At 47.0% G+C, this 19,610-nt stretch overlaps 1 protein-coding gene across 1 annotated transcript in view; it reads right to left on the bottom strand.

Annotated features, from left to right (window-relative positions):
• NHEJ1 (non-homologous end joining factor 1) overlaps positions 1-19,610 on the bottom strand; it is a 1,209,243-nt gene that overhangs the window by 899,319 nt on the left and 290,314 nt on the right. The window contains exon 4 of the mRNA XM_069616866.1: positions 2,989-3,127. Coding sequence (XP_069472967.1) covers positions 2,989-3,127 — 139 coding nt within the window. The remainder of the gene's footprint in view (positions 1-2,988; positions 3,128-19,610) is intronic.

Here is a 19,610-nt window from a genome sequence, read left to right on the forward strand (position 1 = left end):
TCTCTTTCTGACTTAAGGCCTAGGACATGAACAGAAACGGGCCTCTCAACTTTACCAGAATGAAGGAGAATATGCCTGGAAACTCAAAAGTGCTGGATGTGCCCAATGCATGGCAAAACACATATGTGGCTGAAAATGCGGTTTTCCTAAATACATGGAAAGCTACACTTTCTACTTAAAGAGACAGCAGCGCTTACATTATCTTCAATTCAACACAATACTGTGACCCAGAAATCTAAAGTGAAGCCAAGCACTGTGCATTTGTCACGAATAAAAACACTTACTTTTCAACATTGAAATGACAATGTAAAAGGAGTGGCATACTCGTGGTAGAAGGGAACACTGGTGCTCTCTGTTAACTGGCCTATTTGGTGAAATTCTGACCGGACCTCAGGGTTAATATTGTGGAAGCAAAAACTATAGGTTATGAACAAAAGGTTTAAATACAATTTACTATACAAATAGTTAAACAGAATGCTGTGCAAAATGTCAAAAGATAAAAACCTTTGGTTGATCTAAAGCTGTAATTTGAAAAGCATGGATGCAGAGGAACTTTTGCAATGAAATGAAGCTGTGACCCATGACCTGTTGGTTGGGGCGCTCTAGGAGAAAGATGTCTGGTTGTCAATTAGTTGCTGATAACATGTCCTGCAGAAGTGACCTATGGTCAGGCCTCCCATTAAGCCTGAAAAAAAGAGTCCTTTGATGAACAAAACTAAGAGCCAAAATCAACATGGGTTAAAAGCCACATGCCCTGTAAGTGTATTTGGGAATCAAAACCTAAGAAAAGGTGTGGGCTAGGAAAGTGAGTGAGGCAGGGGTTTAATTAAATAGAAGAATACATTTTGTTCCCTAAAGAGTGGAGCGTATATGCCACACAGCTCGTTCCAGACTTATTAGTGGTGACAGAAATCTCCTTTGAACCATGCTAAAATGAGTTGTGTGATAAACATAACAGAAGCTTTTAATAAAAATTTGATTCGGGCCTTTCCATGATTCTGAGATTTGAAAGTTGGTGTGAGGGGGCGGGGGGGGGGGGGGTGAACAAAATTAACGTTTGTATGATGAAGTGTGATATTTTTCACTAGCGGAAATAAAGAAAAATGGTAAATCCACTCAGGAATGGCATGCTGAGGTCAAATTAGTATGGTCTGATTCGCCGTAAAATATAGAACTCATACATATATATCATCATGGGGTCATTTGAAAGACCCAGGGAGTTATTACAGTATGAGATTTTTCAGAACAAACGATATTTGCCAATTTGAAATGATGTATCTATTCCCCTCCCTCAGCCTACATCATGCATATCTCTCAACTCCTGGTCCTATCATCAGACAGGGGGTGTGGTGAGAGAGGTGAAGGGAACATGGTAGCCAATCCGGACCGTGGGAATCATGACAAGGTTGTTGTGTCACTAGCCATAGAAAAGGACCAGTTTGCATCCGAACAGGGCTTTTTGTGAATTATGCTGGGAGAGAGCTGCTGCTGGATTCTTGCAAGGAACAACTAGCCTCAATCCTTGCATTGGAGACAGTGGCTGGGACATAGAGAAGCTATCAGGGACCCAAACCAAAGAAGCAGAAGGAGTCTGGGTGCAGGCGAAAATCCCTGACTCAAAGCCCTTGACCAGACCTGTGTTGTCCTCAGAGGAGCCCTGCTGTTTTCCCTGACCAAAGCCTCCCATGTAAGTAGATATCCCAAAGCCATCAATTGTTTGGGGAGACACCTGCCATTAACCTTTCCATTAGTGGGTAGAGGGGGGTAAAACTGGGTAGGCCCTTAGCACAATTTATTAAATCTTGCTCAAACTTATTTCCCCATTAGAAAACCACCCCTCTGTTGGAATTGCCTTGTGTTGGGAGCAGCCATCCTTAAACCTTTTAGAAGGGAAACTGTGTAGATCCTTAGCACATTTGATCAAAGTAAATCAATTAATTCCCACATAGAAAATCAAGGGAGGAGGGTTGTTAGAATTTGAAATTAACAATAACTCATGCTTAGTTTGTTAGAGCTGGTATGGCCCATAAAGACCTGGTTGACTGTCTCTGAATCTGAAATCCTTGACTTCCACATAGAAAGGGGGGTGGGGTATAATCCAAAAAGAAGTCATCCATAAAACGCCACCTTTTAAGTCAGTGTGGAGGGTGTAAAACAAAATTCCCCATTCCTTTTCAACCAGAATTATTAAGTCTTGTATCTCATCTGCATGTGTGGTGCAAAACAAAAGGTTTCTTTCGTTTTCATTTTTCTCAGTGGCGACACCAAGTATTTGTTGGGGGTGGGTGCGAGACGGGTTGGAGGCCTCACCAAACTGAACTTGAATAAACAGTGCTTTGTTGTGTACCACCTTGCTTGGGGGGAAAAGGAACTCCCCGAGTTGAGTGTGACCGCATAATAAACAGTGACACTCCGGATAGATCGGTTTTATTATTTCCAGAGAGATCCAGCCTCCTCCTCTGTTGAGAATTTAAATCTCTGGTATCCCGCTGTTCTGCCCCCCCCCCCCACCCAACAGTAAGCTTTGTAGATCCGATTCCTTATGCAATAGTTAGCACCACGAGGGGCCTTTTCAAAGTGCTACAGTCAAAGAAGGGAAGGGTTTGTAAGAATGGGAAGGGCTTGTGGGGCGAGTGAAAGGGTGCAGCACTAAGCTGTATGAAGTATGTTCTCAGGCCTGGAAAGTGTCTAATAGCACCCCAAAGCTACTTCAGATGCCTATTGTGGGAGAAATTGGGCCAATTGGTTAAACCTCGCCATAAGCACTGGGGACTCTGGGGACATACAATCATAACTGGTTATTTATAACGCGCTTAATACCGAAGACATGGGATTCATATCCGTTACGTATAGTGTGGAAGACAGCCTCTGTATCTGTGTGAAGGGTGCAAGAGCGGAGATGTGTTGCACCCGGGCCTTTACTTCAGTCTTCAGAGCCTAGGACGCCCTTGGGCGGGCTCTACTCACATCTTCTGGGATCAGGCCTACCTCTGCTCAGTGTGGCGCCGCTCTCCTTGTAGTCTTGAATTTCTGCATCCTTCCGCAGGAGGAGGGCAGCCAACTCCTGCGTTTGGCGCTCCAGTGCAAGGCTCATCCCCATGAGGGGCCGCAGGAGGTGGCGAGAGACCTGCAGGAAGCAAAAGCAGACAGGATGGTTAGGAGCTATGCTTTCACCATTGCCAAGAGTCACAGGCAGCAGGTACTGGAGGAATGGTGTGCAAGGGAGAAAGGAAGTCCAGAGACACTCACTGTGTACGACAGAGAGTCCCTCACAACGGAGGGCGCATCGTGAGCCATTATTAGTGATCAGCTGTTGTTGGTGGGGGCCTCAAGTTCGAGTGCAAGTGCATTGGGAGGAGGCGTTTCGTGAGGCTACATCCCAGCCTGCCTGTAAAGGAACAGGACGCACATGAGAGTGCACTCTCCCCCCCCCCCCGCCCCCCACAGTGAGTGCACTCAAGTTGCTCTCTTCCTCCCTTCCCTCTCTGCAGCAAGAATGTACACTACCCACTGGCACTGCCTATACCCATTGGTGAGCCCAGCAGTGCCCTCATCGTGCACTCAGTGTGCCCTCTCTGTCTAGCCTTTCTGCATAAATAATGTTGCTTGACGTTTATATCCATTATGCAATACTGTTCCATATATCTTTTTTTTTTTTTGCAAGCCTGGTGCATTTCCATGGTTGCTATATTTTTTAAGCATCACATTTCCGCACTATGGGGAAAAGGAAAGGCATAGAAACTGAGCCCTGGCAATAGGTCTGGCTAGGTAAATGTAGAGGGGCAGATTTTTTGTAATGCCCCATGGAATAAAAAAAGGGCTATCCTCTACATTTGACAAGCCAGACCTATTGGCTTTGCCAATGCTTACCATCATAAATGCCCTTTAAGGCATGATTGCACTTCATGTTCCCTGTATGGCCTGCAGCCTGGTTAGTGTTGCCCTTTCTCTGCCCTGCACCTAGCATGCGTGCACCTAGTAAATGCTCGGGTCTCACCTGCAATGCACGCCTGGGTTGGTCTACCTGGAAACACATCTGCCAACAAAAGCTCAAATATTAAACTTTGGGTGGGGGTATTGGTGGAACAGAGTCCCACACGGTGGAACACCCTCGCCCACGCATTGAGAAAGCAGGCAGCCGCGCCACAGAACCCTTCAGAGAGACCTCTGAGTGGGTATGCACTGCCTGCCTTGGGGAATGAGGAAACGCCGTCCTCAGCTGGACTCGAACACCTGGCACCCATCCTCCTCCCTCATCTGCCCTGAGTCCCCCCTTCCACTCTTTATAACCGCCCTTGCTCATTGATGTCACCTTGCTGGTGCCTAGTGACCAGTAAGCAGTTGCTTACCCTCCGCCAAGATTCCCCGCCAACCAACCGCCCCTGCGTTTTATCTGCTCTTCTATTCGTAACCTTGCTTTCTGTGCAAAGGGCTTCGAAAGTGGCCACAAGATGACAGTGGGGGGAGCCATTTACACAACTCTTCAACTAAACAACAGCCATTGCGGTTTCCTTTCCACGAGTCAACAAGGGGCTGAGCGGGGCGGAGGGGGGAGTCGAGCAAACACGCCATCACCCAACACATTGATCCCAAACAGTGCTGTGCACAGTCTGTTCTCGACAATATACTGATGAGAACACACACAGGCTGCTTTAACACAAGCGATGCACGGCTCCGCCCCCACTCTTCCAGCAGCTTCCTGGAGTTGCATGGAAATAAGCCTCAGGTGCACAGAGGAATGGATGATGTATAGAAAAATATCGAAAAGATTTACAGACGAGCGCTTGAGGCCTATAGAGAACAGTGCATACACGCTTTTAACATGAGCTCCAACCCCAACTTATTCATTTGCCAATAGGCAGAAAGGTTGCAGTTATAGCTGGGGCTGCTGGAGGCCATTTTAAGTTTCAGAATTCAGAGAGCAGGGATAGTGGCAACACCCTGCCTCTGCAAAACATGCCTCCATGGAGGGTTGAGGCTGCCTTAAGGAAATACCTTTCCCCTGACCCCTGGAGATGATCTGAGAAGCTGTGTGCCATTTGCACAATTGGATAGCGGCATTAATAAATAGGTGACGTTGATAAGAAGACACCCTCACCTCCCCACACCCCACCACATACACACCCAAAAGGTTGCTGCACCCTGGTCTGTCCTAGTTCATAAGGGAGCATGTGAACAGCAAGCATATTCTTTGCCCAAGATCAGAAGGCTGCTCTGCAATAACACATTCACTTTTCAGGGCCGATTTAGTTCCAGTCCTGCCCTGGGATGCTTCAACGCAAGGGCTCTAGGTGCACAGTGTGCTGGCGATTGCAATGCTGCAAAGTAATGAGCCCCTGCACCCGCAGTGCACATTGCTGTGCTTCTAGGTTTATTTCTCAGGTCTGGAACACAAGTGTTTGGAATATATACGGTTTGCCAAGGATCAAGAGGATGCGCTACACTGAATCCTCGTCACCTCCACGGACTGAATTATTTTCTTTCCGTCACTTAGAAAACAAGACCTTCCGACAGGGGCAACACATTCAAGCTTCTAGCCAGGCATACACCCTCACTCGCCCCTCAACAATTCTTAGTCGCCAAGAGTCATTTATCACTAGCCAATTACTAGGGCACATTCTGAAGCCTGCCTTACAATATACTGTTTGACTAGGATCACAAGGCTACATACACTGGGTTCATTCCTTCCATCTCCCAATGCCAATTACTTTTCTTTCCTCAGAATATACTCCGTGCCAAAGATCACAAAGATATACTTTCAGCTCAAACTACTACTAGCAGTGCCTTTTTTTTTGTTTTACAATCCTCGTCGTGGAGCACGAGAGCAATCTGTGGTGTTAGCCCAGGATCACAAGGCTGCACTTTTACTCCAGATAATTCTACTATCGGCAAGTGCTGCTTGCTTCTTTTTCTAGCACGCGGTTGCAAGAGCCCGGAATATACCACAATCACAATGCTACTTGCTGTAGTTAAGAATGCTTCCGGGTTGCTGTGCGCTATATAAAAGCTAATAAATAAATAATCCCTGCCTCGCTGACACAATTTCATTGAAATTCACTCACATCGTGCATTAAATGCAGTACCTGCATTTCAGTGGCACGCTCTCTGGTCTAATTCCACTGTTAACATGATTGATTGTATGTGTGTAGCAGGTTTAATTCGCCAAGAGGTCATTGTTTTGCATTTTAACATGTCAGGCAGTTTCCCAACAGCATAAGCGGTCATTACCAATGTACTGAGTGACTATGTTCTGCATCCAGGGAAGTAGTGTGCGTCCCTTAAACTTTGTTTTTATGGCACAATTAAAGTACTATCTACTTTGACGGAAGTATGTGTTGTATTTTCGTTTGGCGATTGTGTTCCTCCTCCATGTATGCAAAGATCAGACACCCAGAACCGGGCACATCTTTTTGTAAAACTCTAGTGACTTTTAGGGCCATCCATGCCGCCATGAAGGATCACACCTGGTCCACGGCCATGTGTTGCAAACTAGTGGCTTGCACCATCTTGCAAAAACACTAAGCGGTAAGCAAGAATGCTCTCCTAGAGTATAAGGCGGAGATTGCTGTGCTGTTATTGAGGTTGCATTCATTGCAGATCGCAGCTGAAAGGGACCCTGGTCTCCTCGTATACTGCAGCGACTCATTCACTAGAACGCGTCCAAGGGTAGTCGCATCATCACAGAACTGGCGCACACACACAAGTAACAGTAACACGGTCAGGCAGGTCGCAGCATTACAGGAGACCCACTGGCTCAGAGAAAAGGTACTCTCTGCCCCCTATGGATTGGGAACCTTCAATCTATTCCCACACGAACATTGCACAAAAGTAAAAAAACAAAAATCGCACTAGCGTCTACAGAAATGCCCCCAGAGCACAGCTGGTTTGCACCAGGGCCCCCCTTTATACTGCTTACAGAGCTCTGGCAGAGGACTAAAGCTCTCGCTAGCCAGACCCAGAATGTAGCCCACTGGTGGAGAGGGTCCAGCCCAGATAACTAGGTTGCTAAAGTCCAAAGCTCTCCACTTCCAATCCCTTGGTTACAATGAGCATATAAGTGAATATAAGCCTAAACACAGCACAGAATGAAGGGTTCAGTGTGGCAAAGGTCCCATCGGGTCTCACCCAAAAATACATGCCCATGGTGTGACGAATCAACTTCCGAGGCACCAGTGGTCCAGGGATGAACATCGGTTTCTAAACCATCAATCAGCCCCACATCTCTATTAGACCAGAAGGGATCCAAACAGATTGGAACACAAGTAAATAATAAACCTCCCTGTCCCTTTTTGGTAACATGGCCGGAACTGCAGGCTTATCACCGCAAGGTCGTGGATCGTTGGTTAGTTGAAACACAGCGAAAATACAATTGTTACCCAATGATAAAAGGGACTGTCCAGTCAAGGTTGTCTAAAGATATCTACTTTATTATTATCACAACAGACGGTTCTAGCACACTACAAAATACAACCCACCCTATAAAGGAATGCAGAGGACAGACAGTTTCAAGAAGGAAAAGGGGTGCCCTCCGGATACTGACAGGAGGGTAGTAGGTAAAGTAATTAATCACAACAGTTTAAGGATACTTGGCTTCAGCACAAAGAGAGCAATGGGTCGTAAAAAATGTCACGAGGAGCCTTCTGAGAACCATGGAGACAGAACCATAATGTACTTTATGCTTGTAGAAGTTTTTGGTGCTCGGAAGTGTGGAGTTGGTTTCAGGGTGCTTTGCTGCTTCTGCGACAGAGTTTAAGATGGAAGACAGCTGCGGGTATCAGGCGGCAGGCAGTTCGGCGAGCAAGGCTGGACAGGCGGCTGCAGGCTGGCGTACATGGCGGCTCGGATTCACCAATCGATGTCACAGTGCTGGTTGGTGGGTCTGAAGCACTGGTCAAGGCGTCTGGGACGACATTAGCAACTGCAGCATGACAACAGTCAGCTGTAGTCGGTTGCAGTTCAATGGGCTCGACTGGTTCCAAAAGGTCCTTTAAGGCGGATGCTGTTTGATGCTTGTCAATGCACTGCTCCTAGCTTCTTCGCTGGGCTTGTGTCATCCTTTAAGGCGGGCGGCCCAAAGTTGAGGAGAGTGTTGCAGACAACAGCCTTGTCCTTGGTTTGGTTCAGAGACTCTCTGGCACTTCCCACCCACAAAGCTTGCTGCAGAGCCTAGCAGGGCACACTGTGTGCTGGCTGGGTACTGGTTCTGGAACTGCTGGAGGGTGCTCTGGATTCAGTATCTCGCTCTGTTCCCTGGGAGATGTTTAGGGGAGGGGTCTTGCTTTCCTCTTGGAAATCCTGGCCTTCCTTCACTGGTGGAAGCTGTAAAGCAGACAGTACCTTCAGCCAGGGTTCAAATGAGTTTTTCTTGTTACTCCTTGCAAAGTCTTCACATGATATGCCAAAAGAGGTGCTTGACCCTCTTTTAAAGCCAAATGGGGCCCAGTGACTGGGTGAAACGACTAGATCTAGCTCAACCCGAGCCACGAGCAATGACCTACCCCAAAACATGAGCCGAGATGCATCCACATAAAGAAAAGCTTGTACATGTAATCACAGTTTCCTTCTTTATATTTAAACCTTGTGCATTGTCATGGCCTAGACATCGTTCCAATCAGATACTGTACACTCCCCTCCCCAACCCCCGCCCCATTCACGCCATCCATAGCAACAAGGTACACGCCTGTTCCAAAGAATGACTAAAAGCAGGGGGCTGTATCACACTAGTCTAGGCTATGTCTTTATATCCGGCAATAGCTCGCTCATTGGGAAGTTTACATCAATCTCAAGTTGCACCATACCAGGGGCGAAATGAGCCGCCAGCGCTGTATTTCAGGTTCATCCCACATTGCATGCTAGTACTTGTAAGCCTGGAGTGAAAATGGGAAAACCCTGCAGGCACTGTACAAGAATGTAAAATGACACGTGCTAAAGGCAAGACGAGCGAGGATGCTAGGAGGAGGAGAGTACTCCTTCTCTTCCACTCAGGAGCTGTGCATGCTGGGACAACAAGAGTGCTTCACTACCTCTAGCACTGACGAGCTCTCAGTCCAGGGGCAGTAAAGGCGGGCCAAATCCTGATTACTGAAGGGACCCTGTCAAAAAGGTACAATATCAATGAAAAGCTTTAGCTCTGCAGCTTTAGTCCTCTCCTTGGCCCCAATTCATATTCAACGCGTAGCAACAGCTCCTCCTTGTGGCGCAGAGTAGAATATGTGATAACCACAAAAAAAGAACACGATTGCTAGAATACGGAGAAGGGTGCATTCACTACCTCCAGTCCCGTCGACCCCTCCCGTCCATCAACATCATTTGTCCAAATCAAAGGCTTCGCTCACCCACTGCCCACCTATTAGGGGCAGAGGTGGAATTGTAATACAAATCGTCGGTATGCCATGCCATTAGATATTTCAAAGCAGGGCTCTTTAGTTCAAAATGCTCATTACAAGGGCCTATAATCAAGTGATCGGGAGAAACGCTACTTCATACAACCATGTTCTCTATTCTGGAGCAGTTCTTTTTGAAGTTAACTTATATACCTCTTCGTTTTACCACCCTCAAGCAGTTACAGCCAAACTGAACTATGTGTCACTGTGCAGTGACAAAGCCCGAATGATAAACATCTCAGCCTGGATGAACCCTTTCTGGCTTCATCGCAGCCTAGAGGAGGTTCTGCTAACACTAAGAAATTATCCCTCACAACAACCATCTTCCCTTATTTTTGGTAGAGCTATCAATCTCGGGTTAAATGCTTAGATGTTACAGTTAATAAAGTGTGCAGCCATTTCGGCAGGATTCTATTGTAACATTGGGTAGCCACATGGGAATGTCCTCTTCAGGCCACTATACAGGTGTGCAGTGAGAGTAGGAGCCTTGGTGACCAGTCTCTTGGATTGCTGTAATGCACTCCTGTGCAGATCCATCCCTGCCATCTCTGCTTTACCTTGGCACAATGAGTTACCAGCAGACTGTGCAAGTAGCCAGATTTGGATGCGGTTTATTCTCTGTTAAGCACTGTCACAAGTTTGACTTGCATTTATTTATTTGATTTATTATTTGCTTTTTAGGCGCTTATGCAATAATAAAATACTTTTTCAAAGCACCCACACGGTAGCGAAATACACTAAAGGACAATATTTAAAAACAGAAGGGGATCGGGGGTGACCCTACTATGCCTTGTAAGTATTCGGAACGCACAAGTGCAGAAAGGAAGAGGGAAGAGGTGATAAGTGCTGAGGGGGTCCAAAGTCGAGGGACAGCCATAGACGAAGTGCTAGGAATGTTGAGTGCTAGACGGCCTGGGCCACGGGAGGTGTAAGAGCGAGCCTCCAGAGCAGAGGGTGTGCAGATGCTAAGTGCTGTGGATAGATAGGAGCTGGGGAAAATTGGTGTGGGAGGTCAAGGCCCTGAGGATGCATAAGGGCCAAGCACACCGATTCAGCAACTGTAGGATTAGAAGGGGAGAGAAGGAGGGAAAGAGGAGGAAATGAGGAAGGTCTTAAGGAGCTTCCAGAATTTGAGGAGATCCTGCTCAAGGCGCCGAAGGGGTGGCTATTCCAGAGGATGGAGCCCACAGATGAAAGTGAGCGACCCCCTGCCCTCTGTTTAGCAAAACGTTTTACACACAGAGTTGGTGCCAGAGGAATGCAGTGGTCTAGAGGGAGAGTATTTAGTGAGATAAAGTTGAAGATAGCGTGGTCCCCAGGCCCAGACAGCCTTGTGGATGATGCAGAGGTATATGAATTTAATCCGTGCAGCAACCGGGAGCCAGTGAGGACTTTTTAGTGCAGGAGACATGCAGTCCCTGGGTTTAGGGCCAAGGATAAGTCTCGCTGCCCGATTCTGGATAAGCTGGAGGGATCGCAGAGTGGAAGACGGAAAATTCAGGAGGAGACTGTTACAGTAGTCAAATCTAGAGAGAACCAGGACTTGAGTCACATTGAGCCTCTGAGGGAAAGTGATAAAATTCCTTTGAGAAGGAAGGGCTGATAGTTGGACTTCTTGGCAATGTCCTGAGTGTGAGAGAGGAAGGAGAGAGATGAGTCGAAGATGGCGCCAATATTTGTAGCTTCAGTTGAAGGCAAAGGGGGAGAGCCCAAGGAGGAAGGCCAGAGTGAGGGGAAGAAGGAGGGAGCAGGGGTCGCAATGGGAAGGATCTCAGTTTTACAGACTTTGAGGCAGAGATCATTGGAGGCGCAGCAGGACTGGATGGCAGAGAGGCAGTCAGGGATGATGGAGGGTCAGCAGGGAGTCTGAAGAGCTGTGTGTCATCTGTGTAACACTGGAAGTTGGAGGAGAAAGAGGAGATGAGGCATGCAAGGAGAGCCAGGGGGAGAGTATAGAGCCCCGGGGGACACCACAGGTGGAGATGGAAGTAGGAGAGGAGAAGGGGCCAAGGATGACTAGGGAGGAGTGGTTAGGGAAGAAAGGGGATAGCCAATCCAGTGCCCGTTCCTAGATACCAAGTGTATCATGGAGCCTTTGTATGAGGATGGAATGGTTTACTGTGACAAATGCAGAAAAGAGATCGAGAAGGATGAGGGCAGCTGGAGAGTTGGAGTCCTGAGATGTGAGCAGTTCTTCACGGGTGTTCAGGAGAGCAGTCTGTGCCTCTGGATGCTCGGAATCCAGATTGATGGTCGTGGAGACTGCCAACAAGTTCAGTGTGAGAGTTGAGTGGGGAAAGCAGCTTCCCCAGGAAGGGGGTGATGGAGATGGGGCGATAGCAGGCAGGGCAGGTAGGATCAGAGGTTGTTTTTTTCCAGGAGTGGGAGCACAAGGTAGGGCTTGAGGGGGGAGGGGAAGGATCCAGTGACAAAAGAGGGATTGCCGAAATCAGTGAGAGCAGGGACAAGAGAGCCGATGTTATCCTTGATGGTCCTGGATCAGCAAGGGGAGACCTGTTTAGAAGAGACCTTCAAGGGGCGGACAGCTCTGGTAACTTCTTCAGGTGTGACATGAGAGGGGGAGGGAGGGGAGTGTGGTGGGGGTGTGGGATCGGATGTGAGGGAGTGTAGAAAGGGAGGTTGACATGTCCTGAGTTATTGTGCGAGCCCAGTGCCTTGCAGAGGGCCTGGGAAAGAGAAGGGGAGGAGGAGACTGGAGGGGTTGGCTAGTTCCCTGCAGATTTTGAAAAGTTCAGCCGAGTTTGGTGGCTAAAAATATGGTGCCGGAAAAAGAAAAATTCCGACACCATATTTTTAGTATGTCAAAAAATGACTTTCGGAAATACAGATATATTCAAGAAACACATCTATAAATATCTGTATAAACTAAGTGAAATACGGAATTTTGCAACCATCATCACATTATGGTCATAACCATTATGGTATGCATAGAGACTCGTTTATACCAATCCAAGATGGCGGATCGGGGACATACTGATACACCAGCGCATTGAAGGGCGCTGGCCTCGTTATTCGATCACGTGACGTTTTTCAACACGTCGCACAACGCCAAGTCATCACGCAACTAAGTGATCATATGACCGTTTAAATACACGGCAGACAATGAATCGCGGTACCTACGAATCACTCGCACTCAGAGGTTGATGCGCACAGAGACCGGGACAAGGCCCGACTACGGCGATCAAGAAATAAAGTAGAAAGCAGGTAAACAAATGAAGCCGCGGCATGCCCGTCTTTAAATTCACAAAAGGACCAAGCTCTATAATATGGTAAATATGCACATGATGCAGTAAATGAAAGACAGGCACAGAAAGGAAGAACAGCAAAATATGTATGAAAACCAACCATAAAATAACTGTGCATCTGAGATACAATAATCAGAAGCCCGTTCGTCTGATTGCATCCGCAGGTTGACGACACTACAGCGCATAAGCCGATGAACGGTGGGCAATAGAACCTTCCTCTATAAGAAACGGCATACAAAAAACTTGCAAGAGGCCACTGTAAAGAGGTAGGTCAACACTTGAACCTCCGATACACAACAGCCCACTAAAAGAATAGAAGGGTTCTAAAAATATATTGCACAAATTTCTGCCCCCCCCCCTCTTTCTGTCTATTGTCAAAACAGGTCCAACGCATTAAATCCAACCGAAAAACAAAAAGATGAGTCTGTCATCTCAATCAAAGGGAAACAGATCTTAAGCAACTGAGGGGATTAGTTATTCCAATTTACAAATAAGAAATCAGGAAACAACCGCCTGAAGGAAATCGTTACACTTCAGTCTAACCAAAAATAAGACCAAAAGGTCAGTGAAACTTCTTATACAGGACATGAATACAGTCCTATGATATATGAATTCTGCCTAAGAAAGTCTTTTAACACTTCTTTGTTTTTTTTTTTTAAATATACATCTTTAGACAATCTTTTAAAACAGTCTAAAAAATGTCTTTTCTCTTATAGTCTCCGATTGAACTCTAACAAAATGGGTACTGGAGCTTTGAACGCACTGTCACTTTATTAGAACAACGTACTGTCCTGAAGAGGGCTTTCAACAACAACAGCGGAACACCAGGGAAGGTGTTCACAAATCTGTTTAGCCGAAACATATGTAGACATCCCACAGACACCTTGAATAATGTCTCTTTACAAAAACATCTGTTCAAATTACTGTTTGTACATTGATAGTCTGCTCCTCTGCCAAAATAGATTCTGGCACCAATATCTTATTTTTATGTTGAAATATGATTGTCACTTACTAACCTCAGCCATAACCAGCCCAAATTCGTAAGCATTTTTGAATTTGGTTTCTCAACTTATTTGTCAAAAATTTTTCCTATAAATTTAAACGGTGGTGATGCCTTGTGGAAAGCATACACCACACTATGTATTGAATTTAATTGTTGATTAAAATGTGTTTTTTATATTTACTTCTCTGGCATGACAAATGTTTGTCTATACATATGATATGTGGGTAAATGAATTTATCCTTCTGTTTAGTTTCCATCTGACCACCTTATAAGGTAGACTAAAAGAGAGGTAATTGAGCATTCTCTTCACTGATAACACTATATAAGTAGTCCCACTAGTGCTCAATCCCCCTTCAACAAACAATTCAGGGACTTACCCTATTTTTCTTCTTATATTCACTAGAAAGATCTTTCTGAAAAATCAATGCCATTGGTCGCTATGGCAACAGCCTACGTTACTATTAGGTAAATGGGACCTGCCCTTGTATATTTTCTCTAGTATTATGTTTATGTTATTAACCCAAATTAGATTTCTAATTTCAATTCAGGAATTCAATACAAATTAGGATTTAGAACAATAACGTTCACAACGCTTGAATTAGCAATAAACTCTTTACCCATTATTTTGCAGAAATTAACAATCACTAATCCAGTAAGCACTTCTTTAGGTTATCATGGCAACAGCCCACGTTATTTTTAAGAACATGGCTTCTGTTTGTTCATATATATTTTTTCACGTATCATGCTCGCATTATCCACCCACATAGGGCCAGGTTCAAGATTAAGCATTTATATCAATAGATATCACGCCATACAATATTTAGTACATATATTTCGCATTCGTTCCGTTATATGGGCTCATATGGTGGAAAGTGACATTTCCTGCTCGACGAGCCCAAAACATGGCGCCCATGGTAGAAACTGTAGAAGGGCCATTAGGGTCGCTGTGGAAACCTAAATCACAATAGTTAAGGCCATCATTTTTGATTGCATTACGAACACGGACAGATTTGCACGGAGCTTGTGTGTGAAGTAGAGATAAGATACTAGCAGTAGAATCCTGCATAGTTAGTCCGCTCAACACGCGGAGCTACTAATGATACTTAATTTGCCAATTACTTACCTAATAATGCAATAAAATAAAAAGTACGGTCTAAAACATTTTAAAAAACAAACTCCTCGCGCAGCTTTTTGACCAACTGAATGGCACAAGAAAAAAGAAAAGACATTAGGTGTTTTCAAACCCATTTTCCGCTTAATCTCCCATATGGGCATGTTTGTAATTCGAAATAAGAATTTAAAATGAATATAAAACTAACTACCTTTAGTTTACTCGGCAGGCTGGGATTGAGCCCATGACTAGTTTGAGTTGCTGAAAAGCCACGTTGCGAATTTAAAACCCAAAACCATTTGGTAAGAGGAAATCCTTTTGTTTTAAATTGAAGATCACCTAATATTTGCCTTTAATTTTGTAAATGAATACCTAAGAGACAAATGAACTTATGAAAAATGTATTTGTGTTTTCTTTCCCTTTTCTCCCATTTGTCGATGTTTTCAATTTATATTTATGCTTTATTTTTTCCTTGTTTTAAATGCTTCACTGTTTATTCGCATTTATCCTCCCCAATCCCCCTCCCTTGATGTCTATGTTACATATGACACCTTTTTCTTTGCATTAACTATACATTACCTAATGAATGTCAATGCTCGTAATTTGAATATGATTTGTTTCACTAACTAGCCCTGATTTTAAAAAGACGGCCGAGTCCGTTGAAACACGTGTCATCACAAAGGGCACCCGCTTATTAATACACAGCCTTAATAACCAGATTTCGACTGAGTGCAGTCTTTTCTTTTTGTATCTGGCGCATGAATGAAAAAATGTAACTATCTTCCTACTATTGGGTAACAATGTGGTCAAGTGCTTAAATTGCAGACTGGGTTCAAATCCGAGCTTCGCCATTGAGCCAAAGTATGTGATGGAGGGCACCTTTTAAATCAAATGGTGCCTAACCTGACAAAATTGACTATCCCCAACAGCCCACAATGGTGTTTAAGTCTCAGGGTTCCCTCTCCAAAAGAGCATCATACATAGTTTAAATTTCCATAGCATTTCTTCGTGTATGATAGTATAACAGTGACCATTGATATATGTCACACCACAGTCATTTGTTTCTTTGCTCGCTAATGGCGACGGCGCCTAAAACCATAACCCTCTTCTAATCTAAGTCTTAAATCCAGATGAACAAGTTACTCTCTTACCTGGTAACGTTCTTTCGATGGGATGGTCTGACGACGTATTACATATCTATGACAGTAATCACCACAGCTGTGCTGCTTCGGAAAATCTTTCGGCGTCTGCATCCTGCATCGATGATGTCGATACGCCGCCCTCGAGGACCTCCTCCAACAGCCGACATCACTGGATGTTATAAGTAGGACGCACAACGCCGCAGCCTCAGCTGTAGTTTTTTCCCATAACATGTGGTGCCAGTCTGACCACACAAAGCCTTGCGGAAACGTAAGCTGCAATCGCATAAGAAATTCTGTAGCGGGGAAGGCAGGGACGGAGCGATATGAATGCGTCGTCGGACCATCCCATCGAAAGAACGATACAAGGTAGGAGAGTAACTTGTTCTTCGAGGGGATTGGGTCCTCCGACGTATTCCATATCTATGACAGACTCCCAAAGCAGTACCAACGCAAGGAGGTGGGAAAAGAATTTAGAATACAGAAATTTAGAATGCCCAATCAAATTGCGGAGCAAAGGACTGCCTTGCCAAAGGCCAGATCCTGCCCACGGATGGAATCGAGGGATTAGTGGCGTACAAAAGTATGGACCGAAGCCCTGGTGGCTGAATCACAGATGTTACGAATAGGAACACCCCACTGTAGGGCAGTAGAGGCAGCCATACCGCTGGTAGAATGGGCCCGCAAGCCGACCGGTGGGTCCTTACCCGCCAAGCGGTAACATTCAGAAATTGCCAGAACAATCCAGCGAGACAAAGTCTGCTTAGTCACAGCTTGTCGCAAACGCTTTCCAGCGTAACCAATGAAGAGTTGATCGTCCACTCTGACACGGGACATGCGTGAAATATAAAAGCTTAAAGCTCTCCTAGGATCGAGCCTATGGAGCCTCTCCTCTTCCTTACCAGGATGCGGAGGAGGATAAAATGCCGGAAGAATAACCTTCGGGCCTAAATGAAATTCCGACACCACCTTCGGAAGAAAGGAAGGACGAACTCCAAGGACAACCCTGTCCTTGTGAAATACAGTGAAAGGTGGCTTAACTGAAAGTGCCTGTAACTCACTCACTCTGCGAGCGGAAGTAACCGCAACTAAAAACACAGTTTTCAGAGTTAACAGCCTCAAAGGGCAAGAATGTAAAGGCTCAAAAGGAGCACCCATAAGAAACCTAAGAACAAGGTTTAAATCCCAACCGGGCACCAGGAAAGGTGACGGAGGGAACACATTAGTGAGCCCTTTCAGAAACTGTGAAATTAAAGGGATTTTAAAATAAGAACACTCCTCAGACGAGCGCTTAAAGATGGACAGCGCCGCCAGATAACCTTTAATGGTACCCACTAGCAAGCCCCTGTGGGCCAAAGAAAGCAAAAAGGACAGAACCCTGGGGATGTCACATGCAAAAGGATCCACATTCTGAACTCTGCACCAGTCGCAGAACTTACGCCAACGGCAACGGTACAGAGACTGTTGCTGGCCTTCGGGCCGAAAGCAACACCTGCATCACGTCTTCAGGGAGGTCCCAATCCTTATACCTCAACCTTTCAGAAGCCAAGCGTGAAGGTTGAGGGATCTGACCTCTGGATGGAGAACCTGACAACCCTCCCGTGAGAGCAGATCGTCTCGGTAGGGAAGACGACGTGGAGGGCAGATGGACAAGTCGAGAAGGTCTGGGTACCACGTCCTCCAAGCCCACGCCGGAGCTATGAGGATCATCCGGGAACCGAACTTCCGTAACCTCTGCAGCACTTGCGGGATGACGGGGACTGGAGGAAACGCGTACAGCAGCGGGAATGACCACTCCACCACGAACGCGTCTCCTAAGGCTCCTTTTGGAGGAAATTCCCGCGAGCAAAACCTTTCGAACTTCCGGTTGACACTGGAGGCGAAGAGATCCACTTGAGGGGTCCCCCAAAGGGCGAAGATCTCCAGGAGAATCTCCTGAGCCAACTCCCACTCGTGAGAGATCGCGCTCTGCCTGCTCAGAGCGTCCGCCGTCACGTTTTCGTCTCCGGCCAGATGAACTGCCGAGATCGAAACTTCCTGCTGGATGGCCCAGAACTCGAGCTGCATCGCCTCCCTGCACAGAGGAAGTGACCCTGCCCCCCCCTTTTTGTTGAGGTAGTGCATGGCCACTGTGTTGTCCGTCAGGATCAGGACATTCTTTCCTCGCACAGTCGGCAGAAAAGCCTTCAGGGCAAGCCTGACGGCCCTCAGCTCCAACAGATTGATATGGAGTCTGGACTCCGACGGAGACCAACGACCGCTGACTGTCAGCCCGTTGGCATGAGCTGCCCATCCCGTGAGGGATGCATCCGTCACGATCGTCACCTCCGGCCAGGGTAGCCAAAATGGAGTCCCCTTCATCAAGTTGCCTCGACGGCCCACCACAGAAGGTCCCGGGCGACCGAGGGCGGCACCTGAACCGGGTCCGACATCCTGCCGGAGGACTGCGACCATTGCGTCTTGAGTGCCCACTGCAAAGATCTCATCCGCAGGCGAGCCTCTGGCACCAGAAGAATGCAGGATGCCAAGAGGCCGAGCAACCTCAAGAACTCGAACGCTGGGAGCGGCTGGGCATGCTAAAACATGTGCACCATCTGCTGAATGTGAAGAGCCCTCACCTGGGGAGGAAAACACTGCCCCAGGGAAGTGTTGAGCACTGCTCCGATGTACTGGAGCCGCTGTGTTGGCGTCAAATGGGACTTCTTTAAATTGAGGGAGAAGCCCAGCCTGTGAAGGGAGTGGCAGGTGACGGACAGATGATCCAGGACTTGCTCGGGAGAGCTCCCCCAGATCAACCAATCGTCCAGGTAGGGGTAGACGTGAATCCCCCCTTGCCTGAGATGCGCTGCCACCACCACCATGAGCTTGGTGAAAACCCTCGGGGCGGAGGTCAATCCGAACGGCAGGACCCGAAACTGAAAGTGCGAGTCGCCAACCGCGAACCTCAGGTACTTCTTGTGCTTGGGATGGATCGGCACATGGAAGTAAGCATCCTTGAGGTCGAGTGACACCAACCAGTCCTGAAGCTGAAGGGCCTGGAGGACTTGAGAGAGAGTAACCATCTTGAACTTGTCCTTCCTGAGGAGTTTGTTCAAACCGCGCAAGTCCATGATGGGTCTCAATCCCCCGTCTTTCTTGGAAATCAACAAATAAGGGGAATACCATCCCTTGTTCCGCTCCGCTACAGGCACCAGTTCTATGGCGCCTTTCTCCAGCAGGGCTCGAATTTCCTGCGCAAGGAGCGGATCCGGACACTTCAAAGAGAGGTTCCCCGGTGGATTGTCGCGAGGCCTGTGCCGAAAGGGAAGACAGTAGCCATGGGTGATGATCTCCAGAACCCACACATCTGAAGTAATGGCTTGCCACTCTACAAGATGACGCGCCAGCCTTCCCCCAACCGGCGAACCATGGGACATGGCCACATGACTGAGTAGGAGCGGCTGCGACGTTACCTGAGGGCAAAGAGGCAACTGCCCGAGCGGCCTTGGCACCACGGGTACCCTGTCGTCCACCTCTGGTACCCCTGCGTTGGCCTCTTTGACTGCCAGCTCCTCTTGCTTTACTGAAGGACGAGTAATAGCGAAAGGAACCACCCCTCCACTGCTGTCCCCTAGGACGAAAAGGCAGAGGTTGGCGAACTGCAGCGCCCAACGACTTCGCTGCAGCTTTTGAGGTCTGCAACCTCTCAAGGCTCTCGTCAGCCTTGCT

This window comes from Ambystoma mexicanum, chromosome 9 (genome assembly GCF_040938575.1).
Source record: "Ambystoma mexicanum isolate Mex_15411 chromosome 9, UKY_AmexF1_1, whole genome shotgun sequence".
NCBI lineage: Eukaryota > Metazoa > Chordata > Amphibia > Caudata > Ambystomatidae > Ambystoma > Ambystoma mexicanum.